This window comes from Myxocyprinus asiaticus, chromosome 10, assembly GCF_019703515.2.
Source record: "Myxocyprinus asiaticus isolate MX2 ecotype Aquarium Trade chromosome 10, UBuf_Myxa_2, whole genome shotgun sequence".
Classification (NCBI taxonomy): domain Eukaryota; kingdom Metazoa; phylum Chordata; class Actinopteri; order Cypriniformes; family Catostomidae; genus Myxocyprinus; species Myxocyprinus asiaticus.
Window position 1 is genome coordinate 51,960,885 of NC_059353.1, and position 26,616 is coordinate 51,987,500.

Below are 26,616 nucleotides of genomic sequence, written 5' to 3' on the forward strand. Positions count from 1 at the left end.
ACGAATCTCAGTTGCCTCCGTGTCTGAGAACGTCAATCTGCACATCTTATCAGGTGGCTTGTTGAGCACATTACCACAGAGACTCACAGCATGTGGAGGCTTCACGCTATTCTGTACGGCATCCATGCACAACTCACCACACACCCCACTGAGAGCGAGAACCACATTATAGCGACCACCAGGAGGTTAACCCAACATGACTCTACCCACCCTAGCAACCGGTTCAATTTGGTTGCTTAGGAGACCTGGCTGGAGTCACTCAGCACACCCTGGATTCGAACTCGCGACTCCAGAGGTGGTAGTCAGCGTCTTTACTCGCTGAGCATACCCAGGCCCCCTGGTGATTGGCTCTTTTATCTGTAAGGTGGGACTTCCTTTCTACATCCATTGACCGTTGGGCACTAGAGCTTCTTGGTTGAGCATTCCAATGTCTCCCATTAATTTAAATAGAAGTGGCCCATCTCTGCTAAATAAGCTCTGGTAAGTGTATCTTGTGTTGTATTCTCCAAAATCACTCAGTTATTTAGTCTGACAGTCAAGCTTCTGATAAAGTAAACAAATTGCCCTTCTAAGTGTTGTTATGTTTTACTGTAGCTGTGAAACATGCTTAACATGTTCTTTAGCAAAGTCAAAAATGACTTTTAAAAGTGTTAGAAAGTAGTCTTTAGTTTGAACTTGATCTGTCTGTCATTTCTTGTTTTGTTGGATCATAATAAAGGTGTTGTATTGAATCATAACATTGGGATTTTTGTAAACAATCACATTTATTTATACGTGTATGTTATTTGAATGTGAGGTTTTCGCCGCTTTGATTACTTCCTCTAGAATAGCCGGTCATGTCTAGAAGGTAACTCCCATGTTACCTAAATTCTCGTGACTGTTTGTGCTTATTTAGAGTCCTACAGAAACCCTACACCTACCTTATTTTTATTTATTTATTCGGCACACAGCACTACTCCATTTCACACACATAAATACATTCTCATCATATCATGCTGAAAAGGAAAGTCTGAAGTTAATTCTTATATTGCCTTCCCTTCTCCCCTTAAACCATACATTCTTACAATCTTATTTTTTATATTTTTTTCTCTCCTTTTTCTCCCAATTTGGAACACCTAATTCCCAATGCGCTCTAAATCCTTGTGGTGGCGTAGTGACTCGCCTCAATCCGGGTGGCGGAGGACGAATCTCAGTTGCCTCCACGTCTGAGACCGTCAATCCGCGCATCTTATCACGTGGCTTGTTGAGCGCGTTGCCATGGAGACGTAGCGCGTGTGGAGGCTTCACACTATTCTCCGCGGCATCCACGCACAACACATCACGCGCCCCACCGAGAGCGAGAACCACATTATAGCGGCCACGAGGAGGTTACCCCATGTGACTCTACCCTCCCTAGCAACCGGGCCAATTTGGTTGCTTAGGAGACCTGGCTGGAGTCACTCAGCACACCCTGGACTCCAGGGGTGATAGTCAGCGTCTTTACTCGTTGAGCTACCCAGACCCCCCTCTTACAATCTTATTACATTTTCCCACATTTTTAATTCCTAGCAATTCACAACTAAAAAACAAGATGTCCATACATCAATGTCTTCAGTACACAATCTTTACAAATTAATATATTTTTTAAACAAATCTACAAAATATATCATCACCCAAACTTAAACCCATATATTTTAGTATATTTTTGTGCTCTAATGATCATCATCCAATCTTTCATACTTTTTTAACACATCATTTCTAAACATTCTCTTAAATGTTTAAATTGTTCTACACAATTTTAAATCACTTCCCAATTTATTCCACAGTTTCACTGAAATATATGTTTGTTTGTTTTCAATTCAGTCCTAACTCTCTTATTTTTTTAAACAAACATAATCCCCTCAAATTATATTGCCCAATATATTCTGCACATTTTTTATTTTTTATTTTGTTTGGCAATAAACACTTGTTAGCTTTGTACATAATCTGAACAATAATCCAGAAGATCACCATATTTCAATGTCTGTAATTTTACAAATAAATAATTTGATGGCTCTCTATAGCTACTGCTACAAATAATTTGCATTGCTTTCTTTTGAAGAATAAATATTTGATGAGTGTTCATTTTAATAAGCATTTTCCCAAACAGAAACACAATATGTTATGTAAATGATAATAACTGAGCAATGTGTATAGTGTTTATCATTTAACCCATGTGCAAAAGTGCTTTTTACTAACTTAGTTTTTACTATCTTAATATGAGATTTACAACTTAGTTTTTCATCAATTATGACTCCTAAGAATTGTGTTTCTTGTACTTATTTTAATATTTTCTATTATTATGTCTAGACATAGCCAGACCACACCCATCCCTTCAAACACACGCCCACTCTCCAAAACCCCGCCCTTTAAAGCCACGTCAGCCAATCCAATGTGTGCAAACCCGAAAAGAGAAATAAACAGCAGTACATGCAGAAAAGGAAGTGATAATATGAGTGTGTAATCCGCACTGCAGAGTGTGTGTGAGGATGTGGATTACTCCTGAAGAAGTTGTGCTGAAAAACGCTCTAAAACTTTGGGTGACACAGAAATCCAATGATTATTTCCTCCTACAACACCGCAGAGGACATGGAGATACCGGGGGGAAAATCACAGGTGAGTCCAAACATCACATGATCATCACATGTCATCACAGTAGTCTATAAACTCAAGCGAATATGTCACAGTATTAACTACTAACTCAGGGTTTGCTGAAGGCTCGATCTGTAGACATCCTGGTTTGTCTTTTGTCTCAGTTGGGAGTTTCCTTCCATGAGAATGACATGGAAAACTATCCAAACAAACACTCATAACAGCTGCTTCAATCCTCCTGGAATATATCTGGGAAAGTTCTGGAGAGAAGACACTTTAGGGAAGCTGTAAACCTCTTACCAAACAATAGACATCCATGCCTGTTTTCCCCACTATGGCTCCCAAATGCATTGTGTAAGGTCAAAGGTCTTGCACAGCTTCAGTTGTGACACAGATTGAGGTTCAGTGAGTTTTATTCATGCGTAAAAGGAAGTTCTTGTGCTTTGGAAAACATTTGCTTATATGGCCTTGTTAAAAAGAAGTGAACTTCTGATGATTCTTTCATGCTTGCACTTTCACACTTTCAGTAAGTCACTTTAATGTATGCATTTAATGTAATTTTGAGCCATCAGTGTCAGGCTTCTTATAAATATGAAGTGCCAGATAGCAAAATAGGCTTGGGCCGGATCTGGCCTCATTTCAGGAGTGAGTTTGGCCCACATACTGTACCTCTAAAGTCTAAATACACTCTGGAATGATTGTGCAAAGACAGAGCACTTTATGATGATGTAATTGATTAGGACTAAAGGTCACATCTTTGCAGCAAACGTCATAAATCTTTAATTCCTTTGTAGTGATTTTATTGTAACTCAGTCCCCAGTTAACCAACTAAAGTTTCTGATAAAGCAAACAAAGTGCACAGTTTTAGTTGTCAGCAATTCCATATCTAATTTAAATGTAATCAGTTGCCTCCGCGTCTGAGACCGTCAATCCGCGCATCTTATCTTGTGGCTTGTTGAGTGCGTTACCGTGGAGACGTAGCGCGTGTGGAGGCTTCACGCTATTCTCCACGGCATCCACGCACAACTCACCACGCGCCCCACTGAGAACGAAACCACATTATAGCGCCCACCAGGAGGTTACCCCATGTGACTCTACCCTCCCTAGCAACCGGGCCAATTTGGTTGCTTAGGAGACCTGGCTGGAGTCACTCAGCACACCCTGGATTCAAACTCGTGACTGCAGGTGTGATAGTCAGCGTCAATACTCGCTGAGATACCCAGACCCCCATACAGTATATATACTAATCTAATCTGCTTTAATGGACTCGTGATTCCACACAACAGCTTCTACCTTTCCATCAAGTGGTAAATGTCCTTCAGGACGAAACGGTGAATTAAGAGGACACACGAGAGTCATTACATGGTCACATGATGTATTTTCGAGAGATCTGCTGTGTTTGTAATGAACACTGAGCAGCTGTTGTTGATGGTATATCGAGGGGAATCTTTTGTTGAATTTCACCTGCACTGCTTTCTGTTAACATGATGATTGTCAGGACAGAGAGCAACAGTGAGCGCTCACTTTTTCTCCTGTCTTGTTTCCAGAAGTGTTTTTCCCATTCATTTCTCAACAGAGATTTCAACAAAAGTCTTCATAAAACAGTTGTGCGCCATGAACCAAACCAACCAGCTTCAGTGTGAATCACAACAGTACAAACTTAGATTTGAAGCATTTGAAAATCAGAATACAAGTACTTGTGTTGTAAAAGGAGGCCTGATATGATTAGCAGTGTAATATTATATGGAACGTTGACTGTTAGTCACCCATAAAGAAAGACAAAATCTATCTTTATCAGACTGCATTTGGCTCACTCATGTCTGCAGTGTGCATTAATATTGCAGTAATGAAGACATATGCAGCGGCTCACAGATAATGCATATGATGGCCTGTACAATATAACCGCTCATGTTTAGTCCAGCGGTTTAATTATTTGTCCTGTGTCACAAAACACATGTTGCATTCTACCAAAAACTGGTGCTTTTTTCATTGTATTTTTTATTATTATTTATTTTAAAATTCACTTACCTTTTTTTTGTAAATTTTGTTCTGTTTTTATTTTTATTTTTTTTATTTATTATATACTTCACTTGCATTCAGTTCTGTTTTATTGTGTTTGTTTTATTTTTATTTATTTTTTTACATTTATTTTTAATTTTATTCTCAACCTCCCTTGTTTTTTTATGTTTTTTTATTTTATTTTATTTTTGTTATTTATACTTCATTTCCCTTGTTTTTTTGGGTATTTTGTTGTTTTTTTATTTGATTTTATACTTCACTTCCATTTTAATTCATTTATTTTATATTTCACTTTCCTTCTTTTTTAATTTTTAATTTTATTTTTATACTTCCCTTGTTATTCTGTTTATTTTATTCATTTCTCTTGTTTTTTTATATTTTGTTCTGTTTTTATTTTTTTCACTTTTCTTTTTTCTTTTTTATATTATTTTATACTTTGTTTTTCATGTTTTTATACTTCTCTTCCCTTGTTTTAAAAAAAAATATTTTCTGTTTTTTTTATTTTTATTTTATACTTCACTTCCATTCAACTCTGTTTTATTGTGTTCTGTTTTTTTATTTTATATTTAATTTTCCTTTTTTATTTGATTTTATACTTCCATCCAATTCTGTTTTAGTGTCTTCTGTTTTTTTCTGTTTTATTTTATACTTCATTATACTTCCATTTATTCCTTGACTTTTTCCATTTTATTTTGTAATATTATTTTATACTTCCTTTCATGTCTATCTTAAATACAAGTCTAGTCATTTTTATTGGCATAGCGGCAGTTCCCCTCTGATGGATCCTCTAATGTCTGTATTGTGTGTTGTAGGTTTGCTGGTGGGGGCGTTGGACACCGTGTTGGACTCAAATGCTCGAGTGGCCCCATTCCGGATTGTTCTGCATGTGCCCGGGTCACAGGTCAGCTGGGTCATAGCCAGCGGTGAGATCTCGACTCATGTTCATATTGCATGTTCAGTATATATACACACACACATTGTTTGCTCATCTGTCACTCTTGTGTGTCACTCTCATAAAGATCATGCTGTTGTGTTTGATGTTTATCCTCTGTTTGTGTGTTTGCAGGTGTCACACTAGAGGAGGTGTTGAGACACTGGAAATGGCTCGATCAAAACTTATTGCCGTACATGTCTGTGTTTGAGAATAAAGAAGATGCTGCGAGTTTTGTTCTGGGCAAAGTGAAGGTACGGCCTCATCGAGACCTTCATACAGACACACACACACTGACAAATAGAGCTGGGAATCAAAAACCGGTTACATTCCGTTAACTTATCAGGAACATCTGCATTCTTCGGTTCAAATGGACGAAACAGTGCAATATTATGCAATATACAATAGAGGTAGACAGATAAAAGATTGTAAAACTGAGACAAACAATCAGACTCATTATTGTGACTACACAAACGCTCATATGTCTCTGCATATGTGCATGTACACGGACAGGGTTTAATCGCTGAGGAGGTTCTGGGCGGTCAGGCCGCACGCGAGGATGACCCGGCTCGGTTCCGTGAAGATCTGGTGCGGTTCGAGCAGCGCTTCGGTCTGCCTCAACGAGAGAAACTGGTGACGCATTACTCCTGCTGCTGCTGGAAGGGACACGTGCCACGCCAGGGCTCGCTGTACCTCACCACCAATCACATCGCTTTCTACTCATTCCTGCTGGGCAAAGAGGGTGAGAGGTTCACTGTACATTATATCACATAGATGTTCTTTGGAAGAGTTTGTGTAAAATGAGTTTTGTTTTAGGCGCTGTATGTATGTCTACACTGGACACTACTGCCGTCAGCTCTGAATGTTCACTGTCCAATTTTCCCTTTGAATTATTATTATCTTTTCTTACAATTGGCAAATATTTTTGTCTTGTAATAAGCATTAACCTCATTACATTTTGTTAGATTTGTCTGAAAATAAGACTAAATATCTTATGTCATTTGGCTTAAGAAAATGTATCTTGTTTTAAGAATATTCATATATTTTTACTGGAAAACAAGACTTTTATTTTTTTGTTTTTGTTTTGGGTCAAATAGATAAGAGATTTTGCATGGACTATTTTTATTAAATGTGAAGTAATTTGACATGTAATGTTAGTTTTGCTACAACGAAGTACAAACATGGTTAAAAACATGTTATTATTTAAATTAAAAGGTCAGAAACATGAGCTGTCTTTGATGTAATAGTCCAAATTTATTTAAATATATAATAAATGAAGAAAGCAAAAAATAAAATCACATGATATTTATAAATAAACACATTTATTATATATATATATAAAATAAATAATATCTTTATGAAAAATATATTTAAAATATGATTATTATATTGTCATAATATTATAAAAATATAAAAAAATATATCTGACTTTTTAATGGAAGTCAATTGGGTTTAAAATAGATTTTGTGTGGGTTATTTTTATTAATAGTGAAATAATTTTACATGTACAGTAATATTAGTAGTATTGCTTCAGTCGAGTACAAACATGTTTAGAAACAAATTATTATTTATCCTCCTGCGACCCGAGCGTGACTGCTGTGTGCATTTTCCATTTCCCTTTTTTGATTTGTAAATAGTAGCACCTAATAAACATGCAAAAATATATATATATAATTCTAGAGCAAATAGTTTTCCTAAAAATGTTTGTCCTCATATGTGAACAGTGGGATTAAGTTGTGAAATTTTACGATTTTTGATTATGTGTCCAGGAGTGTTGATTATTCATGTTTTTGAGACGTTACAGACATTACATCAGAAATTATCATAATTAATTCTGATTCAAAGTAATGTCCAGCATCATCCAATCACTGTCAATCATGTTAAAATAAAATGATACATTATAAATTCTGAATCTATGTACTGATTATCATTGTCACATGTCTGTCAAACATGTTGAGTGATCCAAACATCATCTGCAGCCTGAAACTGAACTTTTGATCAGATTTTAGGAGTGAATGCACTTAACTGCATAGAGAGCTATAGGATGCTCCCTTGCTCCCTATTTAGTGAATGACTTAACCTCCAGTGTGCTGTCTGTCTGCACTGGTCTCAGAACAGTTTGAAATGCACCTTATTTTCATCCTAACTCCATATAAAGCCTCTGAAAGACACATTATTCAGCTTTTACATGAACACATTTATTCTGAATGTGATAATGTACAGTAAATATAGGAATGCATTTATTAATGTTCATGAATAGAACCGTATTATACAGTAATAACAAAAATAACAAAATGTACATTAAAAAGAAGTGAAATGACCCACAGATGTGTTCATGTTGAAAGTTATTCAAACTAACATGATTTTCAACTTTTGAGGGAATAATGTCCCAGTTTCCACATATGTGGACATCATGTTTATCAGTGTGCTGATGCATGAAAAATGAACGGATTTTTTAAATCGGCATATCAAACGAAACTAGAGAGTCTACTCTTTACAACCAAACAGGTTTCAATGAAACAACTTAAAGAGATTTCTTACCAGAGACACTTTAGTTGGCGCTGCACCCGTAGGAGCGCTTCATGGAAATCAACTTCATGTTGTTGTGTCACGTGACTCGGTGCGGTAGACGTTAAACCCTTAAATGACAGTCTAGAGTCTTGTGAACAGTATTCAGTCAGTTTTTATTCATTTATTCATTATGCGTTACATATAGCGAAGCCAAAATACAGCGTCCACACATGTGGACGCGGGGTCGCACGAGGGTAAATTAGTAGGCCACAAATATTGAGCTGGCTTTGATGTAATATTCAAAATGTATTTAAATATATAAAAGTTTAAGTTAGCAAAAACATTCACACATATGATATCTATAAATGTGTGTCTGGTGTGTGTTTGTGTGCAGTGAAGCTGTTAGTTCAGTGGGCTGAAGTGACACGACTGGAGCGCGTGTCGGTGGGTTTACTGACGGATGTGATCCGTGTGCACACGAGACAGAAGCAGAGAGATTTCTCCATGTTTATGAACGTAGATGAGGTCATGAAGGTCATGTGTCAGCTGGCTGACATCGCTCTGCGCAGACTGTTGGACAGCGGTGGGCTCACTCTCGACCAATCACTGCAGGACTGCACAAAAATCACCAAGAGGTGAACATACACATTATATATATGTATGCATGTCACTTTTTCACATACTAGATTAGCTTAGCCATGTCCAAGAGTCCAAATTGAAAAAAAAATCATTATGATGTCAAATGAAGAAGGTGTATGTATATATGTACAGTACGCTTTTCAATTCAACTTTTTACTCATTGTTATGGGGACAGTTGTAATTTAATATTTCGTACTGAATTAGACAATAATGCAAAACAAACATTTTCACTAGTGCTCTCAGACTGTCTGTCTGTTGTGAATCAGTATGAACCTCACTGAATGAGCACCTACATTTTCATGAGGCGTGTTTTGATTCTTATCATTTCCTTCAGCTAAAGAGGAAGTTCATGTATGAGAAAGACAGTGAAAACAAGTAAAGCAGAACAGAGAACTAAAGGGAAGCATCAGATTGTTGTGAAACATGAGAGACAGTAATGGTTGCGAAGTGCATGAGACCAGTAGTAGAACATCAAGAGCTGTTTATGAATGATTCATGATCATGTCAAATTAACACGTTTCTTCAACTTCAGGCACTTTTAGAAAGAAACGTTTTGTTAAAACATTGTTCACTACGTCTCCGTGGTAACGCGCTTAACAAGCCACGTGATAAGATGCGCGGATTGATGGTCTCAGAAGCGGAGGCAACTGAGATTCGTCCTCCGCCACCCGGATTGAGACGAGTCACTATGCCATTGGGAATTGGGCATTCCAAATTGGGGAGAAAAAAATAAAAATAAAAATACCTAAATGTCCTGAAAAATATTTTTGTGACATAAAACTGTTTGACTGTGAAGATTTGACTTGAAAGGTTTTTGTAACATGGAAATGATCCTGACTGGGGATAGGTGTCAAATACACACATACGGCTTGTTTTGTCACTGTTAGTGGCGTCACATTGTGAAACAACATCATCATAAACAAAGCGCTGTCACATACATTCTCCACTCATCTGCTGTCATCTCTGCTTTGCTCCAACAAAAAAGTGTATGATTTTGTGATTAATGTGATTTTTAAAATGTGATTTTTGGGGGGGTCTGGGTATCTCAGCGAGTATTGACGCTGACTATCACCCCTGGAGTCGTGAGTTTGAATCCAGGGCGTGCTGAGTGACTCCAGCCAGGTCTCCTAAGCAACCAAATTGTCCCGATTGGTTGCTAGGGTGGGTAGAGTCACATGGGGTAACCTCCTAGTGGTTGTGATTAGTGGTTCTCGCTCTCAATGGGGCGTGTGGTAAGTTGTGTGTGGATCGTGGAGAGTAGCATGAGCCTCCACATGCTGTGAGTCTCCGCGGTGTCATGCACAACGAGTCACGTGATAAGATGCGCGGATTGACGGTCTCAGAAGCGGAGACAACTGAGACTTGTCCTCCACCACCCGGACTGATGTGAGTAACCGCACCACCACGAGGACCTACTAAGTAGTGGGAATTGGGCATTCCAAATTGGGGAGAAAAGGGGATAAAACATTTTTACATGTGATTTTTGGGAAGTTTTTGGATTTGATGGCTGTAGTGGTTAACTAGAGTTGTGGGAATAAGGTGGGAAAACCATCATCACAATCTGTGAAAAGGGTCCATTAAACCACAAAAAGCTACGATTAAATTAAATAAATATACAATCTGCATGTGCTGCAAAACTGTGCCTTGAAAACAAGTGGGAACCCTGGTGTCGCTTGAATATAGTTTAGCTATTTAAAATGATGATTGGCTTGTACGTTGACACACTACATTTTAAAAATATCTGCAACAACCATGTGTGTGTGTGTGTGTGTGTGTATATTTGTGTGTTTCAGTGTAAATTACAGCTGCGTGTGAAAAGCAGCACATATGTATTTATAGATCACCAGCGGTGTTTTTGTCTCGTGTTGGTTTTTATTTCCTGAACACCTTTGTGTTCTGAAACATTCAACAGTTTTTGCTCTGCCGTGCACAAACAACTTTTAACAAACAACTACAAACAATTTTTATCAGTCAAATCTGTTGAGGTCTTATAACATGATGTGTGTTTGTGTGTATTTCAGGGTTTTGGAGGAACAGATGCTCAGTCAGTACGTGCTCTCTTTCTTTGGCTTGCCGCGGGTCGAGCGTCTACAGGAAGTGATGTCATGCTCAGTTTGGACTCCTCATGCACGCTGTCACACGCCAGGAACCCTGTACACCACTGACGGGTATTTGTGTTTCAGCAGCTGCGAGGAGGGACAGTGTACGCTCATTATACCACTAGCAGAGGTATTTAAACACTCAAAGCTTATGAAGTGCTCAATAAACTCTTGTCAGCAGAAGCACAAAACTATTATTGACTGACTCACTGTTGCTTTTTAAGTTGATCTGCTCCACTAGCGTCACTGAAAATGATAACTGTTTTCAAACATTTTCCAGTATACACACTGACCACTGAGTGGCGCAAGGAAACAACCCAGCTTTGCTTGACCTCTGACCTAGACTGTTTAGCTTTGAGTTTCTGAGATCTTAATGTGAAAAATTTGTATGTTGAACCTGTACATTTATAATTTTTAATTTTTTAATTCCACCTCTAAAAAAAGTTCTAAATTCTGCTGTTTAAAAATTAAAATTAAAAAACATGATTTACAATGAAAATGTAAAATATGACACAAAATTATAATAATAATTCAAATTTCAGATTGAAATACTTGAGTCACAATTCTAGCTCCATATAGTTGATTCTCCACATTATACTGGAAAACAAAAATGATCTTTGTTTAGTAGATAGTTTGCAATTTTAGATGATCTGTGTGTGTGTGTGTGTGTGTGTGTGTGTGTGTGTGTGTGTGTAGATGCTGTCCATTGAGAAGGGTGACAGCACTAGTGCATTGCCGAACTGCATAATCATCAGCTTGCGATGTAAGCGAGCGTTTCAACTGATTGAGCTGCAGCACCGTGATGAGTTAGTGGAGAACATCAGAGAGCGACAGCGCGCGCTGCACTGGAAACACGCCGTCATACGCGGACACGACCAACGCAAGAAATCCACGGTACTCTATTCATCTTTATGGTTCAGTGCAGTGATACACAAATACCAATTTAAAGAGACAGTACCGATACTTTCTTTTTTTGTACTCATTAGAAAAAAGATCTTCTTCTGAGTGTTTAATCTCATTCTGTTCATTTAGAGTTCAGTTATTTGAACTCTGTTTAAGAGTCTGGACTCATTCATACATTTTACATACAGTACTGTCCAGTGTTTAAAAACAGCTGCTTAAAGGATTAGTTCACCCAAAAATGTAAATTCAGTCATTGTTTACTCACCCCTGTGTTGTTATTACACTATATGACTTTCTTTCTTTTTCTGAACACAAAGGGAGAAATTGTGAATAAATGTTGTGCTCAGTGATGTCATACAGTGGCAGTTTATGGTGACCACCTCTTCAAGCTTCAAAAGAACACAAAAGTATAATTCAGAAGTCTAATAAATTATTTCATGAGACTCATGATTGTTATGAAAGCATACGATAAGATTTGATGAGAAACAAACTGAAATCTAATGTATTATTTAGTGAAAATGTTCATTGACCGTTGATCTCCTGTGTGTGTTCATGATAGGATACGAGAGCAACAGTTCACACAGCCCCCTCGCAACATTGGGGCGTTCAAGAGAAAACTCGTTTTGTTTATCTATAAACAGGTCCTCCATAGTGATAGTGTCAACAGAACACAACACAGCTGCACACAAAACAGAGAACAGAACTTACTAAACATGTCTGAAGAGTTTATAGTCCAAGAATTGATGCGTTTCTATGCCCAGCCTTATTTTTTGGAACGGTGCCATTTCACAGCAGACGGATTACCCTCGCAATGCCGAAAATAGAAAACAAGCGATGGATAGAATGTACCGTCGCTCGTCAGTGCTGGTTGGGACAAAAACTCTGATTACACCGTGAAACAATTATTTTTTGGGTTCCTGGGTAGTAAGTGTTATTTCCTAATTGCTTATGCCTCAAAAGTATAGAAAATGGCTATTATTCCCCACAAACTTTGCTTTTGTGGCCAGGACAGTGATATTTTATAATTTACCTATTTTCCAGAACATTCCAGATAGATTCAGTGCTGAGTAAACTTGGAGTAACTTCTAGAACTTTCTAGAACTTTCCAGTAATATAAATAGTAGTATAGAGACAGGGGCCTTAAGCCCACCAGTTCAGTTTAGTTCCAGCTGCCTAAGTGGATACATATCTGCATTTGTCTGAGATGGACTCAAGAGGCTGCAAGCATCCCGCAGATGCATTTTACTATGTCAGCGGCCAATTTATCAAGACAAGAGTGAAAAAGGACTCCGTGGAAGCATCTGCTAAGATGTGTGAGGCCTACAAGGCATATTTCGGCATGCCTGTCGGGGATCAAGACAAACCCTGGGCACCTCATTTCACCTGCGAGCACTGCAAAAAAACTCTGGAAGGTAAGATGGACAATTGTTGCTCGGAATTTTATGTTATAAAATTTGTTAATTTTTAAAATTGTAAAAGTTTTTAATTTTAAAATGTTTTTTTGGGACAGCAGGGACACCAAGGCGCACTACCACAGGCGGGACTGGCCACAGCAGACCGAGTTCTCTGTGGAGAGGAACAACGTCAATTGGGAGTCACTGGTGGACCCCCAGAAGTTGCTGATGCCACCACTGCACATCAAATTGGGCCTTATGAAACAATTTGTCAGAGCTCTAGATAAGGAGTCGGCAGCCTTCAAGTACCTTCAAGACTTCTTCCCTAAGCTGTCTGAGGCAAAGGTCAAAGCCGGTGTCTTCATCGGACCACAGATAAAGAAGATCCTGGAGTGCAATGAATTCCCCAAGAAGCTCACTAGTAAGGAGAAAGGGGCTTGGAACAGCTTTGTCGCAGTGGTTCGGGGCTTCCTGGGCAATCACAAGGCCGAAAACTATGTGGAGCTGGTTGAGACTCTGGTGAAGAACTATGGCACAATGGGCTGTAGGATGTCCCTCAAAGTCCATATCCTTGATGCTCATCTTGATAAATTCAAGGAGAACATGGGAGTGTACTCGGAGGAGCAAGGCGAGCGCTTCCATCAGGATATACTGGACTTTGAACGCCGCTGCCAAGGACAGTATAACGAGAACATGATGGGAGACTACATTTGGGGGCTGATTCGTGAAAGTGATTTACAGTAGAATCGTAAATCACGAAAAACTATTCACTTCTAAATCTTTTGTAGTCATTTTTGTATTACTTTAGTATAAATACATGTTCATTTGGATTCATATGGTGTTTTCATGACTTTCTATGAATGAAAAGACACAAATTCGCCTGTTTTCTCATTGAAAATAGGTACATTTCAAAATATCACTGTCCTGGTCACAAAAGCAAAGTTTGTGGGGAATAATAGCCATTTTCTATACTTTTGAGGCATAAGCAATTAGGAAATAACACTTACTACCCAGGAACTGTGGTGTCCTGTAGCCTACTCTATTTTTCTGATTGATTTACTGAGTACTCCATTCAAAAAATAAGGCTGGGCATAGAAATGCATCAATTCTTGGACTACAAACTCTTCAGACATGTTTAGTAAGTTCTGTTCTCTGTTTTGTGTGCAGCTGTGTTGTGTTCTGTTGTCACTATCACTGTGGAGGACCTGTTTTTAGATAAACAAAACGAGTTTTCTCTTGAACGCCCCAATGTCACGAGGGGGCTGTGTGAACTGTTGCTCTCGTGTCCTATCATGAACACACACAGGAGATCAACGGTCAATGAACATTTTCACTTAATACATTATATTTCAGTTTGTTTCTCATCAAATCTTATCGTATGCTTTCATAACAATCATGAGTCTCATGATATAATTTATTAGACTTCTGTATTCTGTACACACACAAAACAGTATTTTAGGGAATTCACTCACGCTCTTAAATGCAGTTGTCGCTTTCAAAACTCTGTGGTGTGTCGGTGGCTTGATTTGATATTTGATTTGATATTTTGCTGTGAATTCAGTGTCAGGATTGTTGAATGCAGCTGGTGTTTCATGATCTCTAGATCTCAGCCACACCGTACTACACCTTCTGTTACGACAACATCCAATCAGATGACAAGGACAGCAGCATCATCAGTGATAAAGCTCTTCGTCACACGGTCCTCACAGGCGCACTCAATAGCACATTCCACCCCAGCCAATCAGACTCCAGCAACAACACGTGTGTAAGTACACAGTTGTGTCATTGATTTCATCATGTTACATCACAAATCTGATCACGTTCAGATCTATCAGATATGACATTTACTTTATAATAATTTATATAATACTTAATAATTCATATAAATAAATGAACCTCACGAAACATGCCGAGAAAATCAAAATCAAATTGTGAAATTATGATTTAATTGTATTTAGAACACATAAATTTTAGCTATGAAATTAGCTTTAACAGACAAATGAGTCTCATCATTTTAATTGAAAAAAGTTAAAAATGTAATTTCCATCAGTGTCATTTCCAGCACAGAATTCTATTAAACACAATACAGTATTTCAGATGTGCTGGAAATTATATAAAAATTACATAAATCTCCTGTGATGCATGAACACACTGTTGGACATTGTTAGTAGAATAATTAATAATTAAAACTTGTTAAAGTCCACAGTGATAAAAGTGCCCAAAGTTGAAGAAACACTCCTATATAATAAAAAAAGCAATGATAGAAATAAAGTATTTATACATACAGTAGTATTTGCAATACTGCTTTTTAAAAACATTGTATTACCATAATTATACAGTAATATTACTGTTTAACCCTTTGTGCTCGGATGGGCCCTCGAGGAAAAAAATAATAATCGTGAAGATATTAATAACTACAGACTTGAGTAACACAAAACAGGAATCGTTTGAAAGTTTAGAAGCTCTACTTTCCAATGCATGTAGACATTATGACCAAAACTGAACAAGTGCTTTGAAATTTGCAGACAAATCAGAAATGTTCCGATTTTGATCATTTATTAAAAAAAACATCAAACTGATCAAATAGTCATGTGTCATATGTTGTTGGAAAGCTCTGAAAGAGTAGAATACAACCAGCCTATTTGTTTCACTCACAGACAAAAATATAGTGAGTAATAGCTAAGTATATGTCTTTGACAATTATGTTGGTGTTGCTTATATGCCGTGTTTTCATTTATAACTTCACAAATAATAAACGGAACATAAAATATCACATATCATTACTTAGAGGAGGTGATTATCTTTCAAACGAGTCCACACACAAGGTAATCAGATGTATAGATCATTAGATAATCCACATGAAGTACAATGTTACATATGACCACCAGGAGATGGCGCCAAATACATGACACAGACTCAATGATGACTCAAATGACACAGAATGAAACTCATTCTGTGAAATCTCATTACTAAAATCATGTCTGCATGCTATACAAACCTTTAGTCATTGTTGTGTTTGCATGTGTAATTAGTTCTTATGTACAATTATTATGTTTTATTAGTTTGGAGAGGCTTTTGGACATTATGATAAATTATATTTGAAATGTTATAACTTTTTATTGCTTTGTTGTATCAACACAACATTTTTCTCAGTTATAGTGGACATGATTGGGAACAAAACAAAATCAGTTTTTTCTGAGCCACCTTATTCACACCCGAAGATATATAATGTCAAATAAAGCAAAATAGGAAAAAAGTAAATTTGTGGTGCAATTTTTTTTGTTTTTTTTATTTTTATTTTTTTATTTTTTTTAATTATTTTTTTTAAACGTTTTCTTTACAATGATACCAAACACTTGACTCGCCTTGTTTTTTTGTCGAGTTATAAGTCTTCAATTTTGGGTATGCCACTGAAACAGGAAATCTTTAAAAACACCTTCAGAGTTTAAAGGAATGAAATAAAATGAGAATCACCATAGAAATTAATTAAAAAAATTTATGAAAAGTAACTAAAAAGCTAAACATTCATCTGCATTGCAGTTGTGAGAATTTGCATCGAAAATGTGCTTTATTACCATGAAAATTATCTGAATAAAATCTGATAAAATAAATATTGGCTCCATTTTCTTTTTGCAACAAAAAAAAAAAACATCTTATTTGTTGTCTTTTGACTTTATTTTGGTAACACTTTACAATAACGTTCCATTTGTAAACATTAGTTAACATGAACTAACAATGAACAATACAACAGCATTTATTAATCTTAATTTAATTCCAACATATAGTAATACATTTAAATCAAAAGTTTCATTTGATAACATTAGTTACTGCACTATGAGCTAACAATAACAAAAATTAATAAATGCTGTAAAAAATCCATTGATCGTGGTTTCTTCATGTTAGCTAATGCATTAACTAATGTTAACAATTGGAACCGTATTGTAAAGTGTTAATGTTATTTGTTGTTTTTGTCTCATTCAGAACACAGAGCATGTTAAAGAGCGTTTATGGGAGGATCATTTCGTAGAGTTTGGTCGTGGTGTTCACATGTTCCGCACCAATAAAATCGGCAAGCTGGTGGCACTGGGAATACCAGAATCACTGCGGGGAGAACTGTGGCTCAATTTCTCAGGTGAGAGACTGAATTAAAGACAGTGACACACTTGTTCTTCTGTGTTTATCACTGTTAGTTTCTCTTCAGCACTGCGTCTCAGATCTTCTTATGTTGCTTTATGTAGAAACTCCTCTGCTTTGACTCGTGCATTGTCATCAGGGGTTTTTCTACATGCAGCAATGTTACCCTTGTTATGTAATTAATCAGTTTAATCATTACTTTAGTAACATAATTTGAATAAAATTAGGTAAACCGAGGCAATTTACATGTGTACGTATTTCTTCAAGTCATGAGATTTTATTTCGGTATTTAATTTTTTTATTAATAAACAGATTTTTGTCTCACACATCACTTGCATCCGTGAGGCTCATGTGAAAAGGCCTTTACAATTCATGTGTTATTACGCTAACGTCCATCTGGCCAGCACTCTCCAATGTTTACTTGCATTTTCCGTTTGACACGTGTTAATTGTGTGGAACTCTTGGTTCACAGATGCGTGTTCGTCGCTGGCAGCTCACCCAAACTATTACGCTGATCTGGTGGAGAGATGCCGAGGAGAGACGAACATCGCCACAGAGGAAATAGAGCGAGATCTTCATCGCTCGCTGCCGGAGCATCCTGCCTTCCAGAACGAGACGGGCATCTGTGCCCTCCGCAGAGTCCTCACTGCTTACGCCCACCGCAACCCTACCATCGGCTACTGCCAGGTGATTGAGCGCATCAGCGCTGGTGATATCCTGTAGAGCGATTTAACAGACAGAATGTCCGCTGTTTGAAAATCAGTCAAACACTAATTTGCATATTATAATAAAGCAATAAATCACTAGAGGTTTTGCATTACAGTGATTTTACCACAGATAAAAGGTTGGTCAAGTGCCTAAAATCCCCTTAACTGCGGTCAAAATACACAACTTCAAAGTGGTTTATTGGTGGAATAAAAACTACAAAAACAGCAACATGATAAAAGTTCAATAAATAATTACATTTATGAATATTAATAATGTGAATCAGTTCTTATGCCAAGTAAAGCATAGCAATGTGGTGCATTAATATAGACTGTTCGGTCATATTAATATATACATATACTGTATACACACATACATATACACAATATATATAGTACCTATATATTAAGGATGTATACAGTATATACTGTGAATATATACTGTGTAACCCTGACCCTATATATATTGTATGTATATACAGTATAGAGAATGTGTTTTCTGATTTGTTTTGTCTGTGAATGTAATAAGTGTTTATATTGTTTGTCTGTCTGTAGTCCATGAACATCTTGGCATCTGTGTTGCTGTTGTACACTAAAGAGGAAGAAGCGTTCTGGCTGCTGGTCACTGTGTGTGAGAGGATGCTGCCCGACTACTTCAACCGCAGAGTCATTGGTGCGTGTGTGTAATACACATATTTTGATATCTATAGTGGCAAGAAAAGTATGTGAACCCTTTGGAATTAACTGGTTTGGTCATAAAATGTGATCTCATCTTCATCAAAGTCACAAGTATAGACAAACACAATGTGCTTAAACTAACAACACACAAACAATCATAATCTTTCATTTCTCTAACACATCCCATTAAACATTCACAGTGCTGTGGAAAAAGTAAGTGAACCCTTGCATTTAATGTTTTAGATGGAGTCATGTTTTTGTTGGAAAGCAGCAGCTTCCTTCATGATGTCCTGCCATGAACACCATACCTGTTTAATGTTTTCTGTATAGTAGACTCATGAACAGAGATGTTAACCAGTTCCAATGATTCCTTCAAGTCTTTATCTGTCACTCTAGGGTTCTTTATTACCTCATTGAGCATTCTGCAGTGTGCCCTTTGTCATCTTGACTGGACGGCCACTTCTAGTGAGAGTACCCATAGTACTGTTTTTTTTTTGTTTTTTTTTATTAGCATGGTCCACGTCAGAAGATGCTTCTTGTAATAGCAAACTCAAAATGTTTCAGTGCTTTTTATAAGTCAAAGTAGCTCTAACCCACACCTCCAATCTCGTTTCATTAATTGAATGCCAGGTTTGCCAACTCCTGTCTCTAATTAGCTTTTGTTGAAGTCATTAGCCTAGGGGTTCACTTAGTTTTTCCACAGCACTGTGAATGTTTAATGGGATGTGTTCAATAAAGACATGAGAGATTATAATTGTGTGTGTTGTTAGTTTATGCACATTGTGTTTGTCTATACTTGTGACTTTGAAGATGAGATCACATTTATTGACCAATTAATCCAGAAAACCAGCTAATTCCAAAGGGTTCACATACTTTTTCTTGCCACTGTAGTAGACCTCTTGTAACAGGAAATTGGGTGTCTGACTCATAAGAGAATATCATGAAAATGTCCAGGTCATATCAAGAAATTTGGTGGTTTATTTGTCATGAAAATAATGTCACAGTGCAAAAAAATCTTAGTGCTCCTACAAATCGGCTTTGTTTTATTTATGCTATGGTTAAATACTTATTTAAGATAATATGAACTGGGCGTGTTCTTACAGATTTCATGAGATTCACATGTACAGCTGACACCCAACTTCCTGTTTTAAGAAGTCAACTTTGATTACAAATACTGTTTTGTCAACTGGTCGTCCTCTTTGTATGACTTATGAGTCAGATATTGTGTGTGTTTGTGCTGCTTTGGCTGTGTGCTTAAGCTGCTGTGATGATGTCACTTCCTGTCCTTCAGGTGCTCAGGTGGATCAGTCTGTGTTTGAGGAGCTGATTCGTGAGCGTTTGCCGGAGCTCACCGAACACATTCCCGATGTCTCTCCGCTGGCGTCTGTGTCTCTCACATGGTTCCTCACGCTGTTCCTGAGCGTCCTGCCATTCCGCAGCGCACTGTGTGTCCTCGACGGCTTCTTCTATTATGGCATCAAATCGATCTTCCAGATCAGTCTGGCGGTGCTGGACGCGAATGCAACAGAGCTGTGTGCATGTACTGATGATGGACAGGCCCTCATGATACTCACCAGGTGAAGCGCAGGACATTCTCTTACTCTAATTGTAGGGAAGTATGGATACTCACACGCAGCCACAGTAAAAGTCTAGTTAAAAATAATTCTTTATTTAATCACTTTTATTTATATTTACCAATATAACAATTCATAGTAATGAACATATTTAGTTACATATATTTTTGACTAAAACATTGTAATACCTTCAGAATGCCACACAGAGACATCTGTGAACATGTTTGAGTGATAACTCAATCAGTTCACTGAAACAGACAGTTTGATTCAAGGAAATTAACAAAACTTACCAACTCAAACTCTTGTGTTAATGCTCTCATACTCACATAAGTCGTGAGAAAAGGAAGAATTGTGAAACTAGTTGAATGATGCGCTCTTTTGAAAACGGAATAATATGTTGCTTAATTTTATATTACCAGCAAACAGTTAATAATAATAATAACATTAGCAATATAGCACAAAGTGTTTCACAAAATATATAATCAAAACACACTCAGTAAAACATAAAATAAAATATAAATATACAAATGAGTTCATGACAAGCTCTAAGAGGTCTAACTGTTTCATAAGGTCTTAAAAGTTCTGCTAAATAATATGGCACCAACCCATGTAAATAAAATCTTAAAGTCAAGCCTAAAATGAATTAATAACCAGTGCAAAGAAGCTAAAACTGGAGTAATATGATTAAAAGTGTAGCTGCAGCATTTTGCACTTGTAGTCGTGCTAAAACGCGTTGATATAAAACCGAAAACCGTGCATTACAATAATCAAGGCGAGACGAAATAAAAGCATGAATGAGCTTCTCTGTATCCCTAAAAACTCAAAACCTGTCTCACCTTGGAAATGTTCCTTAACTGATAAAAACACGACTGAACTAACTCATTTGTGTCAAAATAGATGCCCACATTTCTCACTACCTGAATATTTGGGACCACTTCATTAGGTGCTGACTCAGTCTGACTTTTTTTTTTAGAATCATGACCATTTATAACAACCTCTGTTTTATCAGTATTTAACTAGAGGAAAATTACATGCCAGCCACTTTTTTTATACTCTTGAAGAACATTCAAACTAGACAGATCATTGGGGTTCAATGACAAATATAGCTGTTGGTCATCTGTATAGCTATGAAAATGAATGTTGTGTTTTCAAATCACAGAACCAAGCGGTAACATATATAGAGAAAACTAAATCGGCCCTAAAACGGATCCTTGCGGAACACCACAATTTATAGTTGAAGAGGAGGAGGACATCTCATCTCCAACAGACACTACAAATTTCCTATTTGACAAATAGGAAACAAACAGGTCTAAAGCCACCCCAGATATTCCCACCCATCTCTTCAATGTATCAATTAAAACTAAATGATCAACTGTATCAAATGCTGCAGTTAAATCAAGTATCTCCAGCGTCCTCCGTCATCAATAAATCAATACGTTCTGGGTAATAATGGATTAGATGTAATATGGATTACACTGAAAAAAATCAAGTACTTGTAATTGGATTAAATTACATTTGATCATTTTGTAATCCGATTGCAGTTACTTTTATATGGATTATTGGTTACATTATCAATAAGCCAATGGTAATAACTAGTGTGTAGTTTACTGTTTTCAGAGCTGGAAAATAAAAAGTCCAGTGCCTTTTTCTAATTTCTTAAATAACAACAATTCTCTTAAAATTTGAAATACAATCATGTTCTCAAGTGTTTGTTTGTTATGACCCTTTATAGCAAATTTCTGTTTGATTGTATGTTTACTAATGTTTAATGAACGGAGTGTTAACTGGTACTTAATATATTTAACTATATTCAAAATATGCAATGAGTAATCCAAAAGTAATCCATAAATAATACATTTAGATAATCTAAAAAAAACTACATTACTGAATACATTTTGAGGCGTGTCATTTGTAATCAGTACTGGATTGCATTTCAGAAGTAATCTACCCAGCACTGCCAGCAAACAAATTGTGATTTGATATGTGTGAGTGTGTGAGTGTGTGAGTGTGTGAGTGTGTGAGTGTGTGAGTGTGTGAGTGTGTGAGTGTGTGAGTGTGTGAGTGTGTGAGTGTGTGAGTGTGTGAGTGTGTGAGTGTGTGAGTGTGTGTGTGAGTGAGTGAGTGTGTGTGTGTGTGAGTGTGTGAGTGTGTGTGGTGTGTGAGTGTGTGTGTGTGTGTGAGTGTGTGTGTGAGTGTGTGGTGAGTGTGAGTGTGAGTGTGAGTGTGAGTGTGAGTGTGAGTGTGGTGGTGAGTGTGTGTGAGTGAGTGTGTGTGGTGAGTGTGTGTGTGAGTGAGTGTGTGAGTGAGTGTGTGGTGAGTGTGTGTGTGAGTGAGTGTGTGTGAGTGTGTGTGAGTGAGTGTGTGTGTGGTGTGTGTGTGTGTGAGTGTGAGTGTGTGTGTGTGTGTACAGGTTTAACCTCTGTTATGGGGACCAAATGTCCCCACAAGGATAGTAAATCCTTAGATCACCTACATTATGGGGATCAGCCAGCGGTCCTCACAAGGGAAATAACATATGAAATGATGTTTTAATGAAAATGTAAAAATGCAGAAAGTTTTTTGTGAGGGTTAGGTTTAGGGGTAGGGTTAGGGTTAGGGGATAGAATCTATAGTTTGTACAGTATAAAAATCATTATGTCTATGGAGACTCCTCATAATGATAGCTGCACCAACATGTGTGTGTGTGTGTGTGTGTGTGTGTGTGTGTGTGTGTGTGTGTGTGTGTGTGTGTGTGTGTGTGTGTATGGATAGAATCTATAGTTTGTACAGTATAAAAATCATTATGTCTATGGAGAGTCCTCATAATGATAGCTAAACCAACATTTACATTTACATCATTTACATTTACATTTATGCATTTGGCAGACACTTTTATCCAAAGCGACTTACAGTGCACTTATTACAGGGACAATCCCCCTGGAGCAATCTGGAGTTAAGTGTCTTGCTCAAGGACACAATGGTGATGGCTGTGGGGATTGAACCAGCAACCTTCTGATTACCAGTTATGTGCTTTAGCCCACTAATCCATCACCACTCAACATGTTTGTGTGTGTGTAGTTTTCTGGAGCAGGTCACACATGAGGATGAGACACATGTTTGTGCTGATGATGATGGAGCATCTTCTCCACGTGTACACATAACAACACTGATCACTGATGCATACGAGGTGTGTGTGTATAAACCATGTGCTATGTCACTGTTCCTAATAAAGTTACCGGCCAACTGAAGAGTAACTCAGATAACTCCAATTTTGATTATTGGCAGTAGTGTCAGCACCCTCTTGTGTCTATTTTTTCAAAATCTACCTGACAATCTGGACAATGAATAATTTCTGTTTTTAATGTTTGTAGTGAATTTTGAGTAAATATTTTGTAATGTAGGTGTTAGTTTGACTTCAGAAATTGTGTACTTCCCATTTGTCATAAATTGTATTGTGTAGTATCAGTTGTATTATTTTGCTCACCCTGCTCTGCTAAATAAAAAACTGGTATTGGTTGAGCACTTCTGCACATTTACAGTATCAACAAACTGAAAGCAGAATGTCTCCTCAGGTGTAATTCTTCATCTTCTTTCTCTCTTATCAGAAATTTGGCTCTCTGACAGTGAAGCATGTGGAGATGTTGCGCTGCAGGCATCGCATTCAAGTGCTGCAGGCGCATGAAGACACCACCAAAGACAATGCGGTAAGACTTGAAATACTGACATGAGTTTCTCTATGAAATGCCACTGACTGCATGTGGTTAAATGCCTGTTGTGTGTTTGCAGTTGCGACTGGTCACTCCAGATGTGACACTCTCACAGGAAAACCTGTCTGACCTCTACGACCTCTTCAAGGTTCGTTACACACTGTTATACTCTGTCAAACAGTGTACAGTTGCATTTATAGCATTACAAAGTAGAATGAAAGTGGCAAAGTGATCTAAACATTTACAAGAATAATTAATGGTGTAAATATGCCAATGTGGTAAAAATACTCTAGATAGTCAAGAGAGATAATAAGTCCAGGGGGTTTTCAAACTGGGCTTCAAGAGTCCCTCGGGGGGTGCTAGGAAGCCTGTGGAAAATTTACGACAATATAAAAAACAAAAAAGGATAAAAAATGTAAATAAAGTAAAAACGTTTAACAAAATTCAGCACTTACGGTTTCATTATGCTTTCTAAAATAAATAAACAAATAAATTCCAATCAATTGAAAATTCTAATTAAAATTTTCTTAGCTTTCTGTAGTGGGTTCAAATAAAGATATGCTGTCAACTTAATGCAAAGTAAATATTTTACATTTCTTTTGGCTTTAGTACAATGACATTAAAGAAGTCACTATTTAATTTTGCCAACAATATGTTGTCTTTATAATATCACGCTATTTTCCACACACAGTATACGTGGGTCTTTTTAAATGAAAATACTGTAAATAGCTGCCTTTATATTTTAGGAAGGGGGTCCCTCACAAGGTAATCATCAAATTCGGCGTCCTTGACATTAAACATTTAAGCTCTGAATGTGTTTTTAAAGATTTCCTGTGTCAGTGGCATACCCAAAATTAAAGACTAAAATCTCGACAAAACAAAACATGGAGGGTCAAGTGTTTGGTATCATTGTAAAGAAAACGTTTCATATATTTAATTATATAGATTATGATATATTCTGAGAATCTCAGCCTAAGAAAATGCTGAGGGGAAAAAAAATTTAGCCAAAACTCTACTATTTTTCTGATGTGACATTATATATCTGTGGGTGTAAATAAGGTGGCTCCGAAAAACTGCTTTTGTTTTGTTCCCAATCATGTCAACTGAATCTGAGAAAAATGTTGTTGATACAACAAAGCAATCAAAAGTTATAACATTACAAATATAATTTATCATAGTGTCCAAAAACATCTCCAAACAAATAAAACATAATAATTGTACATAAGAACTAATTACACATGCAAACACAACAATGACTAAAGGTTTGTATAGCATGCAGACATGATTTTAGTAATGAGATTTCACAGAATGAGTTTCATTCTGTGTCATTTGAGTCATCATTGAGTCTGTGTCATGTATTTGGCGCCATCTCCTGGTGGTCATATGTAACATTGTGCTTCATGTGGATTATCTAATGATCTATGCATCTGATTATCTTGTGTGTGGCTCATTTGAAAGATAATCACCTCCTCTAAATAATGATATGTGATATTTTATGTTCTGTTTATTTTTTGTGAAGTTATAAATGAAAACACGGCATATAAACAACACCAACATAATTGTCTGTGAGTAAAACAAATAGGCTGGTTGTATTCTGCTCTTTGAGAGATTTCCAACAACATATGACACATGACTATTTGATCAGTTTGATGTTTTTACTGATTGTAATAATATGTACAGTGCAGATGTTTTATAAATTATCAAAACGGAACACTTCTGATTTATCTGCAAATTTCAAAGCACTTGTTCAGTTTTGGTCATAATGTCTACATGCATTGGAAAGTAGAGCTTCTAAACTTTCAAACGAATCCTGGTTTGTGTTGGTCAAGTAAAAGTACAATTACTTTAAAAAAAATGATTACTCAAGAAGAAGTACAAGTAGTATTGAAAAAACTACTCAAGTAAGAGTAAGAAAGTATCCAATTAAAAGAATACTCAAGAAGTGAGTAACGAGTTACTACCACATAAAACATAATGGACAAATACGCCCCAATATTCCATTACATAACACACATTTAACATGTATTACAGAATAATAATCATTATAATGCTAATAATAATTATTATAATTAATGGAAATTGTCATCATACACTTTCATGTCGTTTCAAATCATATAATTTTCTTCAATGCAACACAAGCAAAAGCTTAAGACATTTACACTTAACGCAGATGTTTACATGGATTTAGGAACTGATATATTGCAACACTGATATAAAAATAAATACTTATAAACTGAGGTCATAAGAGCTCATAGTTACGGAATCACTCTGAAAATGACAATGACACAGACAAGATCATGTTATCATAATCAGCAAAACAGCGCTGCAATTTTAATCTTGAAATATCTGCTTGTCTTGGTGTGAAATGAAGGCACTGCATGATGAAACTACTCTTTTTCATGGTGGACTCGACTCGTGACAGAGTTGTCGTAAAAGTCCCTTTCAGAAATCTCTCAATAAATTACACATTTATTTACACTTATTAAATTAAAACCAGTAATGTAACAACAGGAACGTTGCCTGTTGTAACAAAGTAAAAGTAAAAAAAATTCATTCGTAATTTATTTGAGTAAGAGTGAAAAGTACCCACCTTTAAATATACTCATAAAATTATTTTATTTTCCAAAAAGTTACTCAAGTAAATGTGTCAGAGTAAATGTAGTGCAGTGTAGATGTAGACAGATGAAATGTAACTGACTCATAACACATGCTGCTGAGAGTCGGCTCAACATGT

At 36.7% G+C, this 26,616-nt stretch overlaps 1 protein-coding gene across 1 annotated transcript in view; it reads left to right on the forward strand.

Annotated features, from left to right (window-relative positions):
• The first annotated feature begins 2,445 nt into the window (after positions 1-2,445).
• Positions 2,446-26,616, forward strand: part of LOC127446971 (TBC1 domain family member 8-like) — a 33,544-nt gene continuing 9,373 nt past the window's right edge. The window contains exons 1-15 of the mRNA XM_051708380.1: positions 2,446-2,634; positions 5,442-5,552; positions 5,696-5,814; positions 6,074-6,302; positions 8,466-8,706; positions 10,732-10,939; positions 11,506-11,703; positions 14,710-14,871; positions 17,088-17,238; positions 17,713-17,927; positions 18,500-18,617; positions 19,914-20,199; positions 23,254-23,362; positions 23,781-23,879; positions 23,962-24,030. Coding sequence (XP_051564340.1) covers positions 2,508-2,634; positions 5,442-5,552; positions 5,696-5,814; positions 6,074-6,302; positions 8,466-8,706; positions 10,732-10,939; positions 11,506-11,703; positions 14,710-14,871; positions 17,088-17,238; positions 17,713-17,927; positions 18,500-18,617; positions 19,914-20,199; positions 23,254-23,362; positions 23,781-23,879; positions 23,962-24,030 — 2,442 coding nt within the window. The 5' untranslated portion in view covers positions 2,446-2,507. The remainder of the gene's footprint in view (positions 2,635-5,441; positions 5,553-5,695; positions 5,815-6,073; positions 6,303-8,465; positions 8,707-10,731; positions 10,940-11,505; positions 11,704-14,709; positions 14,872-17,087; positions 17,239-17,712; positions 17,928-18,499; positions 18,618-19,913; positions 20,200-23,253; positions 23,363-23,780; positions 23,880-23,961; positions 24,031-26,616) is intronic.